Consider the following 24,079-nt stretch of genomic DNA (forward strand, 5'->3'; position numbering starts at 1 on the left):
GAAAAGAGGAACAACATTCACCTCTTTCCAATTCCCTGGTACGACTCCCGTGGAGAGTGAGGAGGCAAATATCCTCACTAGCGGCTTAGCAACCTCCTTTCTTGCTTCCAGGAGCAGCCTAGGATAAATCTGGTCTGGCCCTGGAGACTTATCAATCTTAATGTTTTCCAAATTTCTAGCACATCAACCTCATCAATCATGATCTGGTCAAGACTGTATCCCAGCTCCTCTAAGTTTTCTTTTACAACAAGTTCCCTTTCTTTGGTGAAAACCGAAGCAAAAAACTCATTCAGAGCTTCCCCTATCTACTCAGTCACGTAGTGTCTGGATCGTGCTAGTTAGTAGCTGATATGCAAGTGTTAGAATACAATAGGTTCTTGTAAAAGAAGAACACTCCTATCCTGGGAAAGAGTTCACTCTCTGGTATTAATACAAGATCAACTACCTCACTGAGCTGGGAAAGTACAAACTTAGCAAGCAGACACTATTAAGAGATTCAAAATGGTTTCAGGCTTTTAATATGTGACAAGATGGCTGCTTCCGATCTCAACAAGTCTTTCAGTGGTTTCATTTTACGTTTCACCAGATCAGGAGGGCAGTTCAGAACAGACGACAAAAGGAGGGGCATAGCTGGATGCGGGGGCTGGGGGTGGGATGGGGGGGGCGGTGGGTGAGAGCGGTGGGTTTAGAATCGTCCAGGTAACTGTCAGAGTCAAGGTATCAGAATCAAGAGAGTAGGAGTGAATTAAATCATCCACTGATGGGGTTTGATAGAACAATATGGAGCAGAACAGGCCCTTTGGCCCTTGATGCTACACTGACCTGTGAACTAATCTAAGCCCATTCCCCTACACTATCCCATCACCATCCAGGTGCTTGTCCAAGGATTGTTTAAATCTCCCTAATGTGGCTGAATTAATTACATTAGCAGGTAGGGCATTGCACACCCACATCACTCTCTGAGTAAAGAACCTGCTCTGACATCTGTCTTAAATCTATCACCCCTCAATTTGTAGCTCTGCCCCCTCATACACACTGACATCATCCGAGGAAAAAGACTTCACCTGTCTACCCTATCTAATCCTCTGATTATTTTGTATGTCTCTATCAAAGTCTCTCAGCCTTTCCTCATAAGACCTTCCCCCCCAGACCAGGCAACATCCTGGTAAATCTCCTCTGCACCTTTTCCAATGCTTCCATGTTCATCCTGTAATGGGGCGACCAGAACTGTACACAATATTCCAAGTGCGGCCACACTAGCATTTTGTATAGTTGCAGCATGACATTACTGCTCCAGAACTCCATGCTTCTACCAATAAAACCTAACACACCGTATGCCTTCTTAACAGCACTATTGGCCTGGGTGGCAACTTTCAGGGATCTCTGTACATGGACTCTGCACATCCACATGACCAAGAATCTTTCCATTGACCCAGTATTTTGCCTTCCTGTTATTCTTCCCAAAATGAATCACCTCACATTTATTTGCATTGAACTTCATTTACCACCTCTCAGCCAGTTCTGCAGTTTATCCAAGTCCCCCTGCAACCTGTAACATTCTTCCACACTGTTCACAACTCCACCGACTTTAGTGTCATCTGAAAACTTGCTAACCCATCCACCTATCCCTGCGTCTAAGTCATGTGTAAAAAGACAAACAGCAGTGGTCCCAAAACAGATAGTTGTGGCACACCACTAGTGACTAGACTCCAGGTTGAATGTTTTCCATCACCCACCACTCGCTGCCTTCTTTCAGAAAGCCAGTTTCTAACCCAAACTACTAAATCACGCTCAATCCCATGCCTCTGCATTTTCTCCAACAGCCTACCATGTGGAACCTTATCAAAGGCCTTACTGAAGTCCATGTATACCACGTCAACTGCCCTACCCTCATCTACATGCTTGGTCACCTTCTCACAAAACTCAATGAGGTTTGTGAGACATGACCTGCCCTTGACCTGCTACTTAACTCTGAGATCTGCCTGTGTTGCTCACAAGACAAAGATTTTCACTGTGCCTTGGTACACGTGACAATAAATTCAATTCTATTCAATTCAATCTACTTGCCCTGTCCACTTGCACTAATTCTATCCTCACTTCACTGTAATTCCCCTTCTTTAAGTTAAACACAGCTGTCCATGGATATCCAATCCCTCTACACCTCCATCTGCCATGACCAGGGCCTCTAAGCCCTCTGTTTTTTCCTCTCCAGACGTCTCCAATAGTACCCTTCCACCGACACTCTCATTCGTTTGGCGGAAGTGGTCCTCACCCTTAACAATTTCTCCTTTGAATCCTCCCACTTGGCTACGTAGAACAGTCGATCTTCCGTAATTACACCGGCACCACTCCCCACCTCTTCCTCCGCTACATTGATGACTGCATTGGCGCCACCTCATGCTCCTGTGAGGATGTTGAGCAATTCATCAACTTCACCAACACATTCCACCCTGACCTTAAATTTACCTGGACCATCTCTGACACCTCCCTCCCCTTCCTGGACCTCTCCATCTCCATTAATGATGACCAACTTGACACGGACATTTTTTACAAACCCACCGACTCCCACAGCTACCTGGATTACACCTCTTCCCACCCTATCTCTTGCAAAAATGCCATCCCGTATTCCCAATTCCTCCGCCTCCGTCGTATCTGCTCCCAGGAGGACCAGTTCCACCATAGAACACACCAGATGGCCTCCTTCTTTAGAAATCGCAATTTCCCTTCCCATGTGGTTAAAGATGCCCTCCAACGCATCTCGTCCACATCCCGCACCTCCGCCCTCAGACCACACCCCTCCAACCGTAACAAGGACAGAACGCCCCTGGTGCTCACCTTCCACCCTACCAACCTTCGCATAAACCAAATCATCCGTCGACATTTCCACCACCTCCAAAAAGACCCCACCACCAGGGATATATTTCCCTCCCCACCCCTTTCCGCCTTCCGCAAAAACCGTTCCCTCCGTGACTACCTGGTCAGGTCCATGCCCCCCTACGACCCACCCTCCCATCCTGGCACCTTCCCCTGCCACCGCAGGAACTGTAAAACCTGTGCCCATACCTCCTCCCTCACCTCTATCCAAGGCCCTAAAGGAGCCTTCCACATCCAAAGTTTTCCCTGCACATCCACTAATATCATTTATTGTATCTGTTGCTCCCGAAGTGGTCTCCTCTACATTGGGGAGACTGGGTGCCGCCTAGCAGAACGCTTTAGGGAACATCACCGAGATACCCGCACCAATCAACCACACCACCCCGTGGCCCAACATTTCAACTCCCCCTACCACTCTGCCGAGGACATGGAGGTCCTGGGCCTCCTTCACCGCCGCTCCCTCACCACCAGACACCTGCAGAAAGAACGCCTCATCTTCCGCCTCGGAACACTTCAACCCCAGGGCATCAATGTGGACTTCAACAGCTTCCTCATTTCCCCTTCCCCCACCTCATCCTAGTTTCAAACTTCCAGCTCAGCACTCTCCCCATGACTTGTCTGGACTTGTCCAACCAGCTTATCTTCTTTTCCACCTATCCATTCCATCCTCTCCTCCCTGACCTATCACCTTCATCTCCTCCCCCACTCACCCATTGTACTCTATGCTACTCTCTCCCCACCCCACCCCCCTCTAGTTTATCTCTCCACGCTTCCAGCTCACTGCCCTTATTCCTGATGAACGGCTTTTGCCCGAAACGTCGATTTCGCTGCTCGTTGGATGCTGCCTGAACTGCTGTGCTCTTCCAGCACCACTGATCCAGAATCCTGTTTCTGACCGAGGTTTATCACTCTAAAACTGAATATTAAATTCAGTCATGTTATGATCACTACTTCCTAGGGGATCTTTGTCTTGGAAATTATTCATTAAACCTGCCTCATTATCCATTAATAGATCCAAGATAGCCTGCTTATTAACTCACTGACACAACTCTAGGAAACTATCTCAAATACATTCTATCAATTACTTGTCATGGATACTCTTTCGAATTTGTTTAACCCATCAACAAAGATTAAATTCACTTACAATATTGCTCTATTCTTTTTACATGTTCCCATTATTTGTTGATTTATAGTCTTTCCTGCAGAGTGGCTACTCTTTGGGATCTATACGCTGCTCCTACCAATGTGTTCTTTCCCTTTCTCTAGTTCAGAAGAAGGGTCACTGGAGTCGAAATATTAACTCTATCTTCTCTCCACAGATGCTGCCAGACATGCTGAGTTTTTCTAGCAATTTCTGTACTTGTTTCTTCTTTCCCTTGGTGTTTTATGCCTCTACGCAAATTGACTCATCATTCGAGCCTTGATGTCTCCCATAATTGTCTTTGTTTCATCTCTTACTAACAGCTCTACATCACCACTTTTTCCATCCCTTCTGTCTTTCAAATCAAGGTAGGAGTTTCATGGTGAATGGAAGTGCCTTAAAGAGTGTAGTGGAACAGAGGGACTTTGGAGTTCAGGTGCACAGTTCTCTGAAAGTGGAGTCCCAGGTAGACAGGGCAGTGAAGGCGGCTTTTGGCACATTGGCCTTCATCAGTCAGGGCATTGAGTATAGAAGTTGGAAGTTATGTTGCAGTTGTACAGGATGTTGGTGAGGCCACATTTGGAGTATTGTGTTCAGTTTTGATCACCTTATTAAACTGGAAAGAGTGCAGTAGGAATGTACAAGGATGTCAGGACTGAATGGTCTGAGTTATAAGGAGAGGTTGGAAAAGATAGGACTAATCTCTTTAGAGCGTAGAAGACCGAGGGGGAGCTTTATAGAAGTGTATGAGAGGCATGGATAGGGTAGGGTTGGGGAATCAAGGACAGAGGGCATCACTATCAGGTTAGGGGGAAAGAATGAAAAGGAACTTGAGGGGCAACTTTTTTTTTTTACACAAAGGGTGGTGCACATATGGAATGACCTGCCAGTGGATGTAGTTGAGGTGGGTACATTATATTACGATACAGGGTAAACCCCTCTGCTAGTTTAAACCCGACACACAGAGAAGCTTACTTCGCACATAATCTGTTAAATATCAAGATACAAAGAACTATCCCAGGGGCCACTATTAAAAGTAAAAATTAACAATTTTATTTGTTAACAATATTTACAACTCCTTTCTCTTAAACCTATCTTTTACCTTCTATGCTACAAATTGGTCCATTAAAAACCCTGATTAAGATTTACAAAAAAAAATTCAAATTCCCAAACCTGCCAGCTGTCGAATCTTCTCTTTGTATCTTCCTCTGTTGATCTTCTTATGTCATATTTTGTTCAGTATTTTACTTCACATGTCTTTCACATGAACAGGTACCTTCCAGAGAGCTATTCAGCTAGCAATCTATCCTTGTTGGTTTTCTTGGCCATTCTTTCACTGCCAAGAAACTGTTCAAAATGTCTGGTTTTATACCCCAAAACATTGGATCATTTCATTGGTTTGATGTTATCAAAACAGTAAATTTGATTGGGTTTTGGTAAATTGAGGCATATTTTAAACTGATTGGCCAAATTCGAATTTGTTGCGTACCATGGCAGCTCAGCTGCGCTATTAGTTTCACAGTCAAATGTTACATTTTAAATTCTTTATGCACACTGTGTGCCTCTCAAAGTCTGTGCCAGCTTCCAGTCTCTCTTAAAGATACACTATGCACCTGCACCTTTGTAACAATTAATAGCATTTAAAAGGCATTTGGATAAATATATAGATAGGAAATGGTTAGAAGGATATGAGCCAAGTGCAGGGAAATAGGATTAGCGTGGACGGACATTTTTGGTCAGCATGCACCATTTTGGGCCAAATGGCCTGTCTCAGTGCTGTAGGACTCTATGACTCCATTTTCATTTATATTCTGAGGGCTAAAGGGATCAAATGGTATAGTGAGAAAGCAGGAATGGGATACTGCGTTGAATACTCAGTCATGATCATATTAAATGGTGGACCAGACTTGGAGATCCCACTCTTGAACCTGTTTTCAATTTACCTATGTTTCCCATTCCCTGGTTGTCACTGAGAAGGTGGTAATGAGTTGTCTTCTTGAATTTCTGCAGTACATATGTACCACCACAATGCTTTTAGGCAGGGACTTCCAAGACTTTGACCCAGCGACATTGAGGAATGGCCATAAATTTCCAAGTTAGAATAGTGAGTGACTTGGAGGAGAAATTGCAGGTGGTGCTGTTCCTGTATATCCAAAACCCTAGTCCTTCTGGAGGAAGTTATAGTCAAAGGAGCTTCACTTTCCACAATGTGTCTTATAGATGCTGAGTACTGGTAGTGGAGGGGCTGAACATTTGTAGATTTGGTGCTGCTCAAGCATGCTGTTTTGCCATGGTGTTGAGTTTCTTGTGTTTTGTTGGAGCTGCACCCATCCAGGTAAGTGGGAGTAGTCCTTCATCCTGATAACTTGTGCCTTGTAGATGGTGGACAGGCCTTGAGGATTCAGGAGGTAAGTTACTTGCTGCAGCCTTCGTAACCTCCAATCTGCTCAAAAAACCACAGTATATATTAGGCTAATCCACTTCAGTTTCTGGTAATGAATAGTTGGTGGTTGACAGTGTGGGACTTAGCAGTTGTAATACTATTGAATGTCAGGGGGTCACAGTTAGATTCTCTCATGTTGGAGATGGTCATTGCCTGTCACTTGTCACATCAAACCTGGATTGCCCAGATCTTGTTGCATTATAGGAAGTTAGGAGATAAATTAACATGTAGGACCTCAAATGTACTAATCACAGGATTACTCCCAGTGTCACATGTTAGCGAGATCAGGAATAAGGGGATAGATCAGATGAATTCATGGCTGGAGAAATGATGTATCATGAGGGGTTTAGATTCTTGAGGTATTGGGGATAATTTCTAGGGAAGATGGGACCTGGCTGCACCTGGGAAGAGCTGGGAAAATATCCTTGCCAAGGCTTTTGCTAGTTCCGTTGGTAAAGTCTTAAACTCGTTTGGCAGGGGAATGGGAACCAAAATGTAGGTTTAAATGGGTCAGATTCAGAACAGAAAATGGGAGGTAGAATATTAGTCAATGATGTAGTCACTGACTCGGAACGACAAAAGAAGTGAGGATTTAAAAGCGTCCAGCAAAGGAAATTGATGAAGTTGAGTTGTTTATACTTTAATGCAAGGAGATTTACAAACAAGGCAGATGAATCAAGGACACAGATAGACACATGGCAGTATGAGGTTGTTGCCATAATGGAAATCTGGCTAAAGGAAGGCAGCTCAGTATTCCTGGATATAGAAGTTTCAGAAGAATGGATGACAATAGGTAGCAGTAACGGTTAAAGAATCAGTTAGTGTTATGTGAAGGGATGACATACTAAATGAGTGAACAAATGAGGCTTCATGTGTTGAGCTTATGAATAAAAAAGGGACAGTAACACTTCTGGGACCCCCAAAATGGTGAGCTAAAGATAGAATATATATATCATATATAGTCAAATTTCTGCCTGTAGGAGTAAGAATCAGTGGCGAACTCCAAGTGAAGAGAAGCTGTTGTCTCCTGCTCTCTATTTATATCTTTCTCCTGGATGGGGTTCCTAGGGTTTGTGGTGATGTCATTTCCTATTCGTTTTCTGAGGGGTTGATAGATGGTATCTAGATCTATGCCTTTGTTTATGACATTGTGGTTAGAGTGCAAGGCCTCTAGGAATTCTCTGGCATGTATTTGCTTAGCCTGTCCCAGGATAGATGTGTTGTCCCAGTCGAAATGGTGTTTTTTTTCATCCATGTGTAGGGCTACGAAGGAGAGAAAGTCGTGTCTTTTTGTGGCTAGCTGGTGTTCATGTATCCTGGTGGCTAACTTTCTTCCTGTTTGTCCTACGTAGTATTTGTGGCAGTCCTTGCATGGAATTTTGTAGATGACGTTGGTTTTGTCCATGGGTTTTACTGGGTCTTTTAAGATTGTTAGTTTTTGTTTGAGAGTGTTGGTGGGTTTGTGTGCTACTCGGATTCCGAGGGGTGTCAGTAGTCTGGCTGTCATTTCTGAAACTTCTTTGATGTATAGTAAGGTGGTTAGGGTTTCTGGCTGTGTTTGGTCTGCTTGTTGTGGTTAGTTCTTGAGGAATCTGCGTACTATTATTTGAGTATCCGTTCTTCTTGAATACGTTGTATAGGTGGTTCTCCTTTGTTTTCCGAAGTTCGTCTGTGCTGCAGTGTTTGATGGCTCGTTGGAATAGTGTTCTGATACAGTTTTGTTTGTGTGTGTTGGGATGGTTGCTGGTGTACTTAAGTATTTGGTCAGTGTCGGTTTTCTATATACACAGGTTTGTGGTTCTACGTTGTCCTTTCTTTCAACTGTGAAGTCCAGGAATACGAGTTTGTTGTTGGTTTCTTCCTCCTTGGTGAACCTTATGTCTGTGAGGGTGTTGTTGATGATGTTAAATGTCTCTTCTATCTTGTTTCATTTTGTGATGACAAAGGTGTCATCTATGTAGCGGACCCAGATTTTTGGTTGTGGTGATGTCATTTCCTGTTCGTTTTACATAGAACATAGAACATAGAAAAATACAGCGCAGTACAGACCCTTCAGCCCTCGATGTTGCACCAACCGAAGCCTACCTAACCTACACTAGTCCAATAACCTCCATATGCTTATCCAATGCCCGCTTAAATGCCCATAAAAAGGGAGAGTCCACCACTGCTACTGGCAGGGCATTCCATGAACTCACAACCCGCTGAGTAAAGAATCTACCCCTAACATCTGTCCTATACCTACCACCCCTTAATTTAAAGCTGTATCCCCTAGTAACAGCTGACTCCATTAGCGGAAAAATGTTCTCACTGTCAACTCTATCTAAACCCCTAATCATCTTGTACACCTCTATCAAATCTCCCCTAAACCTTCTTTTCTCCAATGAGAACAGCCCCAAGTGCCTCAGCCTTTCCTCATACGATCTTCCTACCATGCCAGGCAACATCCTGGTAAACCTCCTCTGCACTCGTTCCAATGCCTCCACATCCTTCCTATAGTATGGCGACCAAAACTGCACACAATACTCCAGATGAGGCCGCACCAGAGTCTTATACAACTGCAACATGACCTCAAGACTCCGGAACTCAATTCCTCTACCAATAAAGCCCAGTACACCATATGCCTTCTTCACAGCACTATTTACCTGGGTGGCAACTTTCAGAGATCTGTGTACATGGACACCGAGATCCCTCTGCTCATCCACACTACCAAGTAGCCTACCATTAGCCCAGTAATCCATCTTCTTGTTATTCCTACCAAAGTGAATGACTTCACACTTAGCTACATTGAACTCCATTTGCCACCTTTCTGCCCAGCTCTGCAACTTATCTATATCCCGCTGTAACCTGCCACATCCTTCTTCGCTGTCCACAACTCCACCGACCTTCGTGTCATCCGCAAACTTGCTCACCCAGCCTTCAAGCCCCTCCTCTAGGTCATTTATAAAAATGACAAACAGCAATGGTCCCAAAACAGATCCTTGTGGAACACCGCTAGTAACTGCACTCCAAGATGAACCTATACCATCAACTACTACCCTCTGCCTCCTTCCAGCCAGCCAATTCCTAATCCAAACCTCTAATGCACCCTCAACGCCATACCTCCGTAGTTTTTGCATTAGCCTACCATGGGGTACCTCGTTGAATGCCTTGCTAAAATCCATATACACCACATCTACTGCTTTACCCTCGTCCACTTCCTTGGTCACCTTCTCAAAGAACTCAATAAGGTTTGTGAGGCACGACCTGCCCTTCACAAAACCATGCTGACTATCCTTGATCACATTATTCCTATCCAGATGTTCATAAATCCTATCCCTTACAATTCTCTCGAAGACTTTGCCCACAACAGAAGTGAGACTCACTTGCCTATAGTTACTAGGGCTATCCCTACTCCCCTTCTTGAACAAGGGGACCACATTCGCTATCCTCCAGTCTTCTGGCACTATTCCCGTAGACGACGACGACATAAAAATCAAGGCCAATGGCTCCACTATCTCCTCCCTAGCTTCCCAGAGGATCCTAGGATAAATGCCATCAGGCCCAGGGGACTTATCTATTTTCATCCTTTCCAGTATTCCCCAGACATCTTCCCTACATACCTCAAGGCCATCCATTCTAATCACTTGTGACTCAATATTCACATCAGCAACAGTGTCCTGTTCCTGAGTGAATACTGACGAAAAGTATTGATTTAGTGTCTCTCCAATCTCCTCCGCCTCCACGCACAACTTCCCACTACTATCCTTGACTGGACCGATACCTACCCTAGTCATCCTTTCATTCCTGACATACCGATAGAAAGCCTTTGGGTTTTCCCTAATCCTACCATCTAAGGACTTTTCATGTCCCCTTCTCGCTGCTCTTAGCTCTCTCTTTAGATCCTTCCTGGCTACCTTATAACTCTCAATCGCCCCAACTGAACCTTCACGCCTCATCTTTACATAGGCCGCCCTCTTCCCTTTCACAAGGGATTCCAATTTCTTATTAAACCACGGCTCCCTCACAAGACCCTTTACTCCCTGCCTGACTGGTACATACTTATCAAGGACACCCAATAGCTGTTCCTTGAACAATCTCCACATATCATTTGTGTTCTTCCCTTGAAGCCTATTTTTCCGATCTACGCATCCTAAGTCATGCCTCACCGCACCATAATTTCCCTGCCCCCAGCTATAACTCTTGGCCTGCAGTGCACACTTATTCCTCTCCATCACTAGAGTAAAAGTCACCGAGTTGTGGTCACTGTCCCCGAAGTGCTCACCTACCTCCAAGTCTAACACCTGGCCTGGTTCATTACCTAGAACCAAATCCAGTATATCCTCACCTCTTGTTGGCCTGTCTACATATTGTATCAGGAAACCCTCCTGCACACATTGGACAAACACCGACCCATCTAACGAACTCGAGCTATAGCTTTCCCAGTCAATATCTGGGAAGTTAAAGTCTCCCATAACAACCACCCTGCTACTTTCACTCTTCTCCTGAATCATCCTCGCAATACTTTCCTCTACTTCTCTCGGACTATTAGGAGGCCTGTAGAAAACTCCTAACAGGGTGACCTCACCTTTCCTATTTCTAACCTCAGCCCAAACTACCTCAGATGGCAAGTCTTCCTCCATCATCCTTTCCATCGCTGTAATACTATCCTTGACAAGCAATGCCACACCTCCCCCTCTTTTACTCCCATCTCTGACCCTACTAAAACATTTGAACCCTGGAACCTGCAACAGCCATTCCTGTCCCTGTTCTACCCACGTCTCTGTAATGGCCACAACATCGAAGTCCCAGGTACCAACCCACCCTGCAAGTTCACCTACCTTATTTCTTATACTTCTGGCATTGAAGTATACACACTTCAAGCCACCTTCCTGTTTACAGGCACCCTCCTTAGAGATCGATGCCTTGTTCCTAACCTCCCTACACTCAAGGTCCTGTACCCTAAAGCTACAGTCCAGGTTCCCTTGCCCCTGCAGAGTTAGTTTAAACCCTCCCAAAGAGCACTAGCCAACCCCCCCCACAAGGATACTGGTGCCCCTCAGGTTCAGGTGTAGACCATCCTGTTTATAGAGGTCCCACCTTCCCCAGAAAGAACCCCAGTTATCCAGATACCGGAATCCCTCCCTCCTGCACCATCCCTGTAGCCACGCATTTAACTGTTCTCTCTCCCTATTCCTCAAATCTAAATTTAGAATTGTGTCTCCTCCCCTTGATTGGCTTGTCAAGGATTGTTTTAAAAACATTTACTGGACACACTATGCAAATTTTTCACCCTCAATGCCTCATATCTTTTGAAACCTAGATGGCATCTAGAAAAATATAAATAGAAAGCAGGAGACAACAGCTTCGCTTCACTTGGAGGTCTCCACTGATGATGTTACCTCGACAGGTAATGAAACATCTGGATATCAAACCTACAGCTCAGCGAGCAAACCTACACCTTAAACCTCAACCTGAGCTACAAACTTTCACAAACCTTGCAAGAAGTAAGAAGGTGATGTTAGCAGAAAATTCGAATTACGTTGATATCAACTGGGTTTCAAAAGATATGAGGCATTGAGGGTGAAAAATTTGCATAGTGTGTCCAGTAAATGTTTTTAAAACAATCCTTGACAAGCCAATCAAGGGGAGGAGACACAATTCTAGATTTAGATTTGAGGAATGAAGATGGGAAAGTGGGTGAAGTGACATTGGGTAACCTTATCGAGAATAGTGACCTCAATTCGATTTGATTTTGAACAATTATGGAAAAGGAAGGCGATTACTCAGAAGTCACAGAATCATACAGCACAGAAACAGACCCTAAGTCCAACTCACCCATGTCAACTAGGTTTCCCAAATTTCGGGATAGCTCAGTGGTTAGCACTGTTGCCTCACAGTGCCAGGGACCCGGGTTCAATTCCTGCCTCAGGCGACTGTGTGAGCTTGCACATACTCCCCGTGTCTGTGTGGGTTTCCTCCAGCTGCTCCGATTTCCTCCCACAATCCAAAGGTGTGCAGGATAGGTGAATTGCTCATGCTAAAATGTCCATAATGTTCAGGGATGTGTAGGTTAGGTGCATTGGTCTGGGGTAAATGCAGGGGGGTGGGTGACTCTTCAGAAGGTCGGTGTGGACTTGTTGGATTGAAGGGCCTGTTTCCACACTGTAGGGATTCTATATCTATTCTATTCTATATCTAACTAAACTAGTCCCACTTGCCTGCATTTGACCCATATCCCTCTAAACCTTTACTATGCATGCACCAATCCAAATATATTTTAAATATTGTATCTGTTCCTGCATCTACCACTTCCTCTGGCAGTTCACTCCACATACAAACCACTCTCTGTGTGGAAAAGTTGTCCCTTAGATCCCTTTTAAATCTTAGTCCTCTCATCTTAAAATATCCCCCTTAGTTTTGAACTCCCCCACCTTAGAGAAAAGAGCTTTCCTATTCACCTTATGTTTGCTCCTCATGATTTTATAAACTTTTATAAGATTACCCTGTAATTTCCTGTGCTTTAGTGAAAATGTCCCAACCTATCCGACCTCTGGAGGAGTATAAACAGCCAATACATATGAAGCTGGAAAAGTACAGCAGGTCAGGCAGCATCTGAGGAGCAGGAAAGTCAATCTTTCATGCTGAAACCCTTCGTCAGGACTGGGGAGGGAGAGGGAGCCCGGAAGTATATAAAGTGGGAGGGGAAACAGGGCAACGGTAGGTGGGATGGTGACAGGTGAATGGAGGTGGGGGTTATTCTGATTGGTTAGTAGGAAGGATGGAATGGGTAAGTGAAAAGGAAGATGGACAGGTCAGGGAGATGAGGAGGAGGAATTAGACAGGACATGGGGTAAGGCTGGGGGAGGAGGGATTTGAAGCTGCTGATGTTGGTGTTGAGGCCATTGGAATGTAAGCTTCCCAAGTGAAATATCAGGTGTTGTTCCTCCATTTTCCATTTGCCCTCACTGTGACAGTGGAGGATACCAAGGATGGATATGCTGCTGGGGAAGAGGGAAAGGGAATTAAAATAAATGGCAACTGGAAGGTCGGGTTGGGAAATGCATGTACAGCGCAGGCATCAATTGCTTGGTTCTCTCCACCCCCTCACCTATTCCAATCTCTCCCCATCCGAACATGGAGCTCTCCACTCCCTTCACTCCAACCCCGACCTCACCAATAAGGGGGTGTGGTGGTAGCATGGTGAACTGACCTCTACATCGCTGAGGCCAGACACCAACTCTATGATACCTTGTCCTACTATCCCCAATTATGACCCTACCTCTGATCACCAAGCCATCAACTCCCAGACTATCAACAACCATGTCACCTTGGGAGATCTCCCGATAGAAACAGTAGGTATGGGTTGGAGAACTATCTCTTACCCAAAATCCACAAACCTGCCTGCTCTGGTCAACAAATGGTCTCTGCCTGCTCCTGTCCAACTGAGCATATCTCCTCCTACCTCAGCTCCGTTCTTTCCCCTTTGGTCCAGAAACTCTTCACCTACATTTGAGACATAACCCACACCCTCCACCTCTTCCAAACCTTTCAGTTCCCCAGCTCCCAACACCTCATCTTCACCATGAATGAAAACACCATTTACATGTGCATCCCTCAAGCCCTCTGCTTCTTCCTCTCCCGCAGGCCCCATCAGACCCCTCCACTGACACTCTCGTTTGCCTGGCAGTGCTGGTCCTCACCATCAACAATTTTTCATTTGATTCTTACAAACCAAAAGGGTAGCCATGGGCACTTGCATGGGCCTGAGCTATGCCTGCCTCTGTGTAGGATTCACTACATCTACACAGGCACCATCCTTTACCTCTTCCTCCACTATATTGATGTGTGCATTTGTGCTGCATTGTGCTTCCGCAAGTTCATCAACTTCACCAATACCTTCCACCCCGCCCTCAAATTCGTTTGGACCACTTCTGACACTACCCTCCCCTTCCTGGACCTCCCCGTCTTGGTCTCTGAAAACCAACTTGACACAAAAATATGGCTACATAATGGATACTGTAGGAGATAGCTGTAAACTCTAGAGTGTTATGGATGGTTTGGTGGAGTGGGCAGGAAAGTAGCTAATGCAAATCAGCTCTAAATAAGTATGAGATAATGCATTAAGGGAGGTCAAACAGTAAAAGGTAATACACAATGTATGGGGATATACTGAGGAGGTAGATGAAGTGAGAGTCATGGCATGCAAGTGCAGAGATCTCTAAAGGTAACAGTGCAGATAGAAAAGGTTGTAAAGAAGGCATATGGAATGTTTTCATTCATTGGAGAGGTGTAGTGTACAAAGGTACAGATATAATGATGAAACTATGTAAGACACTGATGAGATCACAACAGTGGTATTGTGTGCATTTCTGGTCAACACATTTCAGAAGGATGTAATTGCTGTGGAGTGAGTGCAAAGAGGATTTAGTAGAATGGTGTCAGGGCTGGAGAATTGTAACTACAAGGAGAGATTAAAGAGGTTGGCATTGTTGTCCTTGGAGCTGAGGGGCGAAGTAATTAAGATGTACAGCATTGTGAGCAGTAGAGATAGGTTCCTCCTGTCTACCCTATTTCCCTTGGCACACAGTTCAAAAAACAGGGGTCGTAGATTCGAGCAAAGTGGAAGAAGGATTAGAAGGGATATGAGTGGTGCAGGCAGAGACCTCAATCCTACTTAGATCTATAAATTAGGGGCTGTAAGCTGCAGGGCTATGGGTCATGTGCAGGAAGATGGGATTAAGAAGGGATTTGAGTGTCTTTGATTTGGCATAGACAACATGGGCTGAATGGCTCCCTTCTCAGCTGTATTATTTCTGTGGTTCTACGGCATGTCCTAATATGCTTTCCATTGAACATTGATCCCCTGGCTTGATGGTAATGATGGAGTAGGGAATATGCCAGGCCATTAGGTTTCAGGTTATGTTGTATTATTCAGCTGGTGTTGATTGCTCACAGCGCCTCATGGAGGTCCAGTCTTGCATTGCTAAATCTGTTTGAAATCTGTCCTGCTTTGTTTTATTTATTCATTCATGTGAGGTCAGTGTCACTGGCTGGCCAGCATTTATTGCTCATCCTTGGTTGCTCTTAAAAGGTGTTGGTGAGCTTGAACCACTGCAGTCCATGTGCCACACAACATGATGGAGGGTGTTCTCAGTGAGAAGGTGAGACTTTGTCTCCACAAAGGCTGTATGATGGTTAGTCTTGCTGTCATGGACAAATACATCTGCAGCCAACAGATTAAGGATGAGGTCAAGTATGTTAATCCCTCACTGCCTACCACAGACCGAGCCTTGCAGCTATAACTCTAGGACCTGACCAGCTCGAACAGTAGTACTACTGCCAAGCCAATCTAGGTAGTGGGCATTAATGGAAGAGGACATACCATAGATGGTGCTAGTGGTGTCTGGAACATTTTAAGGTGTCATTGCATAAGTATGATACTGTCACTTGATTAATCTGTGAGACAGCTCTTGCAGTTTTGGCATGTCAGGTACGAAGAACTTTGTAGCTGCTGAGATTGATGCCAGGTGGTCCATCCAATTTCATTTCTTTGTTGAGACTTTGAATTGATTGATACAATTATAGTCTGCTAGGTCATCACAGAGGGCTGTTCAGAGTCAATCACATTGCTATAGGTCTAGAGTCACCTGTAGGCCAAAGTTCTGAGGATAGCAGATTCCTTCTCTTAAGAACATTAGTGAACATGTTGACAAATGATAATGGTTACATGGCCATCAGTAGATTCTTAATTCCAGAGCTCATCCCCTCATTGAGATTAAAGATTGTGCAGGACAGGCATGTCCCGTTGAAGGCAAAGGATAGGAACGGCAAGATTCATGAACTGTGGATAATAGGAGAAATTGTACAACTAGCCAAGAGGAAAATGGACGTGTACATAAGGTCTAGGCAGCCAAGAACAGAACAGGCCCCAGAGGAATATCGGAAGAGTAGGCCAAGTCTTAAATTAGGAATCAAGCGGGCTATAAGGGGTCATGAAATAGCTTTAGTGAGCAGAATTAAGGAGAATCCCAAAGCATTTTATTCTTATATAAGAAGCAAGCGGGTAACTAGAGAAAGGATTGGTCCACTAAAGGATAATGAAGGAAGGCTGTGTGTCAAACCTGAGAGAATGGGTGAGATTTTGAATGATTACTTTGTATCAGTGTTCGCTGAGGAGAGGAACATGAATCTTGAGATTAGAGATAGAAGTTTGATTAGCCTGGATCACGTTGGCATAGTAGGGAAGATGTGTTGAGTAGCTGAAAATGTGTTGCTGGTTAAAGCACAGCAGGTTAGGCAGCATCCAAGGAACAGGAAATTCGATGTTTCGGGCATAAGCCCTTCATCAGGAATGAGGAATTTTTACGCGATGATGTGTTGAGTATGCTAGAGGTTATTAAGGTGGACAAATACCCAGGACCAGATGGGATTTATCCCTGGTTGCTGAGGGAGGCAAGAGAGGAAATGGTATGCAGGGTGTTCGAATGAGGTGGATAAAGAATTGGTTGAACGACAGGAGACCGAGAGTAGTAGTTGAAGGGATTTTCTCGAAATTAGATTAGATTACTTACATTAGATTAGGTTACTTACAGTGTGGAAACAGGCCCTTCGGCCCAACAAGACCACACCGACCCGCCGAAGCGCAATCCACCCATACCCCTACCTTTACCCCTTCACCTAACGCTACGGGCAATTTAACATGGCCAATTCACCTAACCTGCACTGTGGGAGGAAACCGGAGCACCCGGAGGAAACCCACGCAGACACGAGGAGAATGTGCAAACTCCACACAGTCAGTCGCCTGAGTCGGGAATTGAACTCAGGTCTCTGGCGCTGTGAGGCAGCAGTGCTAACCGCTGTGCCACCGTGCTTCCCACGATGGAAAAAGGTGACCAGCGGTGTTCCGCAGGGGTCAGTGTTAGGGCCACTCTTGTTTGTGATATACATAAATGATCTGGAAGAGGGCACTGTTGGTATGATCAGCAAGTTTGCAGATGACACGAAGATTGGTGGAGCAGCAGAAAGCATAAGGGACTGTCAAAAAATACAGCAGGATATAGGTAGACTAGAGAGTTGGGCTGAAAAGTGGCATATGGATTTCAATCCAGACAAATGTGAGGTGATGCATTTAGGCAAGGCTAATTCTAGAGCGAATTATACAATGAACGGAAGAGCCTTGGGCAAAGTTGATGGGCAGAGAGATCTGGGAGTGCAGGTCCATTTTAACCTGAAGGTTGCTGCACAAGTGGATAGAGTGGTCAAGAAGGCATATAGTATGCTTACCTTCATCTGATGGGGTATTGAGTATAAGAGCTGACAGGTCATGTTAAAATTGTACCGGACGGTGGTTCAGCTGCATTTGGAATACTGTGTACAGTTCTGGTCGCCACATTACCAAAAGGATGTGGGCACTTTGGAGAGGGTGCAGAGAAGGTTTACGAGGATGTTGCCTGGTATGGAAGGTGCTAGCTATGAAGAGAGGTTGAGTAGGTTAGGTTTATTTTCATTAGAAAAAAGGAGATTGAGGTGGGACCTGATTGAGATTTACAAAATGGTGAAAGATATAGACAGGGTGAATAGAGACAAGCTTTTTCCCAGGGTGAGGGATTCCATAATGAGAGGTCACGCTTTCAAGGTGAGAGGTGGCAAGTTTAAAGGGGATACACGTGGCACAGAGGGTGGTGGACATTTGGAATGTGTTGCAGCAGAGGTGGTAGAGGCAGGCACGGTGGATTCATTTAAGATGCGTCTAGACAGATGCATGAGTAGGTGGGGAGCAGAGGGATACAGACAATTAGGAATCGAATGACAGGTTTAGACAGCACATTTGGATCGGCTCAGGCTTGGAGGGCCGAAGGGCCTGTTCCTGGGCTGAAATTTTTCTTTATTCTTTTGTTCTGTTTTTATATAAAGACAGATAGAAGTTGCTGGAATAGCTCAGTAGGTCTGGCAGCATCTGTGAAGAGAAATCAGAGTAAATGTTTCACATCCGACGTGACCCTTCCTCAGAACTGATGGTAGCTGGGAAATGTTGGAGTATAGACAATTTCCCAGATGCCATCAGTTCTGAGGAAGGGCCACCGGACCTGAAAGATTAACTCTGGGGGAAAGATTCTGATTGTTAACCCTATCTATGCATCTCACAATTTTATAATTTGGACATGCCAATGTTGGACTGGGGTATACAAAGTTAAAAATCACACACACCAGGTTATAGTCCAACAGGTTTATTTGGAAGCACTAGCTTTCGGAGTGCTGCTCTTTCATCACCTTCAACCAACTGATGAAGGAGCAACGCTTTGAAAGCTATTGGACTATAACCCGGTGTTGTGTGATTTTTAACTAAATAATTTTATAGACTTCTATCAAGCCTCCCTTCAGCTTCCGCCGCTCCAGAGAAAACAACCCGAGTTTTTCTAGCCTCTCCTTATTACTCATACCCTCTAATCCAGCATCTGCAGTCCTCACTTTCTCCAAGCATCCTGGTAAACCTCTTTGCCAAACCTCCACATCCTGAAATGTACGCAATACTCTAAGTGCAGCCTAACCAAAGTCTCAAAGTTGAGCATGACACCCTGACTTCTGTACTCAGTTCCTTGACCAGTAAAGTCAAGTATGCCATATGCCTCCTTTTACCACCCTATCAACGTGCATGAGCTGAAAATGTGTTGCTGGTTAAAGCACAGCAGGTTAGGCAGCATCCAAGGAACAGGAAATTCGACGTTTCGGGCCAGAGCCCTTCATCAGGAATCAACTTGCATGGCCAGTTTCAGGGAGCTATGGCCTTGAACCCCAAGATGCTTCTATACATCAATGCTGTTTGGAGTCCTGCCAGTAACTATATTCTTTTTGTTAACATTTAATCACCCAAAGTGCGGCACCTCATATTTACCCAGATTAAGCTCCATCTGCCATTTCTCCGCCATATCTGCAACTGATCGATATTCCCCTGCATCCTTGGACAACCTTCTATACTATACTCAGCTCCACCGATCTTTGTATCGTCTGCAAACTTACTAACCCACCCACCTACCTTTATCATCCAAATCATTTATATACATCACAAACAACAGAGGTCCTAGGGCGGATCCCTGCAGAACACAATTAGTCCCGGACCTCCAGCCTGAAAAACACCCTTCCGCCACTACAATGTCTTCTATGTGCAAACCAATTCTGAATCCATGTAACCAAGTTAATGTGGATCCCATGCATTTTAATTTTCTGGATGCGCCTACCATGAGGGACCTTGTAGAAATTCATGTAAATAACATCCACTGCCCTATCCTCATCAAACACCTTTGCTGTCACCTTAAGAAATTAAATCAAATTAATAAGACATGACCTGTCCTGCACAAAGCCATGCTGACTCTCCCTAATTAGGCCATGCTTTTCCAAATATGTGTAAATCCTATCCCTAAGAATCCTCTCCAATAGCTTCTGACTACCAATGTGAAACTCACCGGCCTATAGCTTCCTGGATTATCCCCATTTCCCTGCTTGAACATAGGAACAACATTAGTTACTTGCCAGTCCTCAGGGACTCTGCAGTGGCTAGCAAGGTGAAGGCCCTAGCAATTTCATCTTTTGCCTCTCAGTAACCTGGGGTAGATACCATCGGGCTCTGGGGGTTTATCCATTGTAATGCTCTTCAAAAGATCCAACACCACTTCTTTTTTTGATCTCAATATGTCCCAGCATTTTAATACACTCCACACATATCCTCCATATCCTTCTCCTGGGTCAACACCAATGCAAACTACTCATTTGGAATCTCACCCACATCCCTTGCCTCCAAACACAAGTTCCCTCTATCTTTGCATGAATATGGTTGCGTTGGAGGCAATTCAGAGAAGTTTCACTACCTTGATTCCAGAGAAGAGTGTTTTTTCTTATGAAGAGAGAATGAGCAATTTAAGCCTCTTTGGACTCAACACTGGCTATCTTGATTCCAGGAACCTGGGACTCAACTCAGACCGTCATTATCAAAAGTTTGAATTTTGACCTTCGCTTGCCCAGTCAGACTCTTTAACAAATTGAAATGAAACACAAGAGTGAACACCACTAGAATTTTTCAAAGCACCTTCACCTCAATTCATCATGAAACCTTCCAATATAATTGCAATGGAGGCAATGACCTTGTGATATCATCGCTGTACTATTAATCTGGACACCTAGGCAAAGTTCTGGAAATCTGGGTTTCAATTCTGTCACGATAGACGGAGGAATTTGAATTCCAGAAAAGTCTGGAATTACAAATCTAATGATAATCATGAAACAATTGTTTGTTCAAAAAAACCCCTTCTCATTCACTGATGAATAAGATATGCTAAGATTAGCATTTTTTCAACCCACTGAAACCTTTTAAGTCCCCCGGCTCTGATGGCTTGCATCCTTGGATCTTAAAGATACAGACAATGTGGATGCATAGTTTGTAACTTTTCAAAATTCCTTGAATTTTGGAGATATACTGGAGGGTTGGTCAACTGCAATGTGGTACCTCTATTCAAAAAGGCAGGAAAGAACAAGTGGGTAACCATAGGCAATTAACATAGTGCCTGTTGTTGGAAAAATGTTGGAATCATTTTTAAGGAAGTAGTAGCATATCTGAAAAACATAATCTCATCATGCAGAGTCAGCATGGCTTCATCAAAGTGAAATCATATCTGACTAAATTATTAGAGTCATTCGATGAAATCTCAACCAGAGCAGTTAGAGTGGAACCAATGGATATTTTATATTTAGATTTCCAGAAGGAGTTCAACAAGGTACCTCACAAAAGGTTAAGCCATAACGTAACAGCCAATTGTGTTCGAAGTTGAAAACTGATCATTTTAAAAAACTGTTTTTTTCAGAACCCAGTGAATTTTGAAATATCGTAACTAATGGATTCACTATCTCTGCTGCTACTTCCTTTAAGGCCCAATGATACAGGCCAACAGTCTCTGGTGACTTGTCTGCCTTCAATCTCAATAGTTTGCTTGGTACTTTTTCCCTCGTGATGGTTGTTCCTCCCTTTCTATAGCCTCTGCAGTACCTGTTACTATTGGGATGGTACTAATATCCTTCACTGTGAAAACTGAAGCAAGGTGCAACATTTCTATGTTCTCCACTATTAACTCCTCAGTCTCATCCTCCATAAGACCAAATTTCACTTTAGTTACTGTCTTCCGTTTTAAATATTTATAGAAGCTTTTGTAATTCATATATTTGTTATTGCACTAGTTTTCTTCCTTTTACCTCTGCTCATTTTATTAATTTTAGTACCCCTTTGTTGACATTTAAATGTTTTCCAATCTTCCACCTGCCATTTGCCTTTGTAAGGTGATATGTTTTAGTTTTTAATCTTTATTTTATCTTTAACTTGCTTGCATAGTAATGGATGTTTCTTCCCCCTATCACAATCTTTCTTCCTTTCTGGAATATATCTTAGTTGGGAACGACTGAGTATCTCCTTAAGTATCTACTACTGCCTCATCAGTTGTCTGACCTTTTAGTCTTCCCACCCAATCCACTAGATCCAGATCTGACCTCATTCCTATGTAATTATCTTTAACTCCAGAATGCTACAGCTTCTCACTTTCCAGCTGAATTTGAAATTCCAGCATATTATGATCACTATTACCGAGAGGATCCTTTACTATGGGATCATTAATGAATTCTGTCTCATTTCACAATATTAGAACCAACATAGTTTGCTCCTTGATTGGTTCCCCAAATTATTCCCCAAAAAACAATCTCTAATACATTTGAGGAACTATCCTTTGAGGCTACTCTTGCCAATTTGATTACTCCGTTTAAAACTACTCATGATTATTGCTGTTCCTTTACTACAAGCCCTCAGTGTTGTGGTTTATATTGTGCCCCACTGCAGCACTATTTTTTGGGATCTATGGATTATTCACATCAGGGACTTCTTTCTCTAGCAATTTCTTATTTCTCCCCAGACTGATTCTATGTCTTCATCACCCCAGTGCTGATATTATTGTTCAACAAAGCTAAACACCTACTTTACTTCCTGCCTGTCATTCTGAATAATTAAGATGTATAAAATTATCATAGGCATAGACAAGAAGGAACGTTTCCCCTTTGGTGGAAGGATAATGATCCAGGGGGGCATTTATTTGTGGTAAGAGCCAGGATGCGAGGATAGAGGTAATTTAGAACTCCGCTCTGTTAGAAGCAGAGACCCTCATAACGTTTCAGAAGTATTTAGATGTGCAATTGTAATGCTAAATCATAGAATGCTATAGGCTAAGTGTTGGAAATTTAGATTAGAATGGTTAGGTGATTGGTTTTGACTAGTGCATACCTGATTGGCCAAAGGGCCTTTTTCTGTATTATCGACCTCTATGGCTCCTTGGAGAAAGTGAGGACTGCAGATGCTGGAGATCAGAGCTGAAAAAGGTGTTGCTGGAAAAGTGCAGCAGGTCAGGCAGCATCCAATGAGCAGGAGAATCGACGTTTCGGATTTCCTGAAGAAGGGCTTATGCCTGAAACGTCGATCCTCCTGCTCCTTGGATGCTGCCTAACCTGCTGCGCTTTTCCAGCAACACATTTTTCAGCTCTATGGCTCCTTGACTAATTAGTCTTTTGTTCTTATATTTGAAGGTGCTGAAAACCAGAATGGCACTACGAAAGACTGGACAATATTCGGGGGTAGGAGACTGCATCAAGAAGATTATGAAGAGGGAAGGATTGATTGCATTTTACAAAGGTTATATTCCAAACATTTTGGGTATTATCCCCTATGCTGGCATTGATCTCGCTATCTATGAGGTAGGTTCAATACAAAAATCTTGAAATTTCCTTTATCTATTTGAAGGTGGGCCAGTAATCACTCATCCATCCCTCACTGTTCCATAAACTGTCATATGAATAAATGCTCAACATCCATCATCAAATGTGACTTAGTAGTATGACTACTTGCCAAGCTGGCTAAGTCTTGCAGGACATTGCCAGACTGAGCCCGGGACAGGTGATGAGAGAACCAAAAACTTCGAATTATCTTCTTGACCTTACCCTCACTAATCTGCTTGGGGTAGATGTGCCTAAAATCTGATTGAAGATTTGTAGCTCGGGTATCCGTTGTTGTGGTTCTGCTCGCCGAGCTGGAAGTTTTTGCTGCAAACGTTTCGTTCCCTGGCTAGGGAACATCATCAGTGCTGTTGGAGCCTCGTGTGAAGCGCTGCTTTGATGTTTCTTCCGGTATTTATATTGGTTTGTTCTTGCCGCTTCCGGGTGTCAGTTTCAGCTGCAGTGATTTGTATGTGGGGTCCAGGTCGATGTGTCTGTTGATGGATGTTCTTGCCGCTTCCGGGTGTCAGTTTCAGCTGTAGTGGTTTGTATATGGTGTCCAGGTTAATGTGTCTGTTGATGGAGTTTGGGGATGAATGCCATGCTTCTAGGAATTCTCTGGCTGTTCTCTGTCTGGCTTGTCCTATGATAGTGGTGTTTTCCCAGTCAAATTCATGTTGCTGGTTGTCTGAGTGTATGGCTACTAGAGATAGCTGGTCGTGTCGTTTTGTGGCTAGCTGATGTTCATGGATGCGGATTGTTAGCTGTCTTCCTGTTTGTCCTATATAGTGTTTTGTGCAGTCCTTGCAAGGACTTGTGCAAGGACTGCACAAAACACTATATAGGAC

At 44.0% G+C, this 24,079-nt stretch overlaps 1 protein-coding gene across 1 annotated transcript in view; it reads left to right on the top strand.

Moving 5' to 3' along the window:
- Positions 1-24,079, top strand: part of LOC132819214 (mitochondrial adenyl nucleotide antiporter SLC25A24-like) — a 106,527-nt gene that overhangs the window by 55,257 nt on the left and 27,191 nt on the right. Inside the window, exon 8 of the mRNA XM_060830679.1 lies at positions 23,046-23,213. Coding sequence (XP_060686662.1) covers positions 23,046-23,213 — 168 coding nt within the window. The remainder of the gene's footprint in view (positions 1-23,045; positions 23,214-24,079) is intronic.

Source organism: Hemiscyllium ocellatum, chromosome 9 (assembly GCF_020745735.1).
Source record: "Hemiscyllium ocellatum isolate sHemOce1 chromosome 9, sHemOce1.pat.X.cur, whole genome shotgun sequence".
NCBI classification, from domain to species: domain Eukaryota; kingdom Metazoa; phylum Chordata; class Chondrichthyes; order Orectolobiformes; family Hemiscylliidae; genus Hemiscyllium; species Hemiscyllium ocellatum.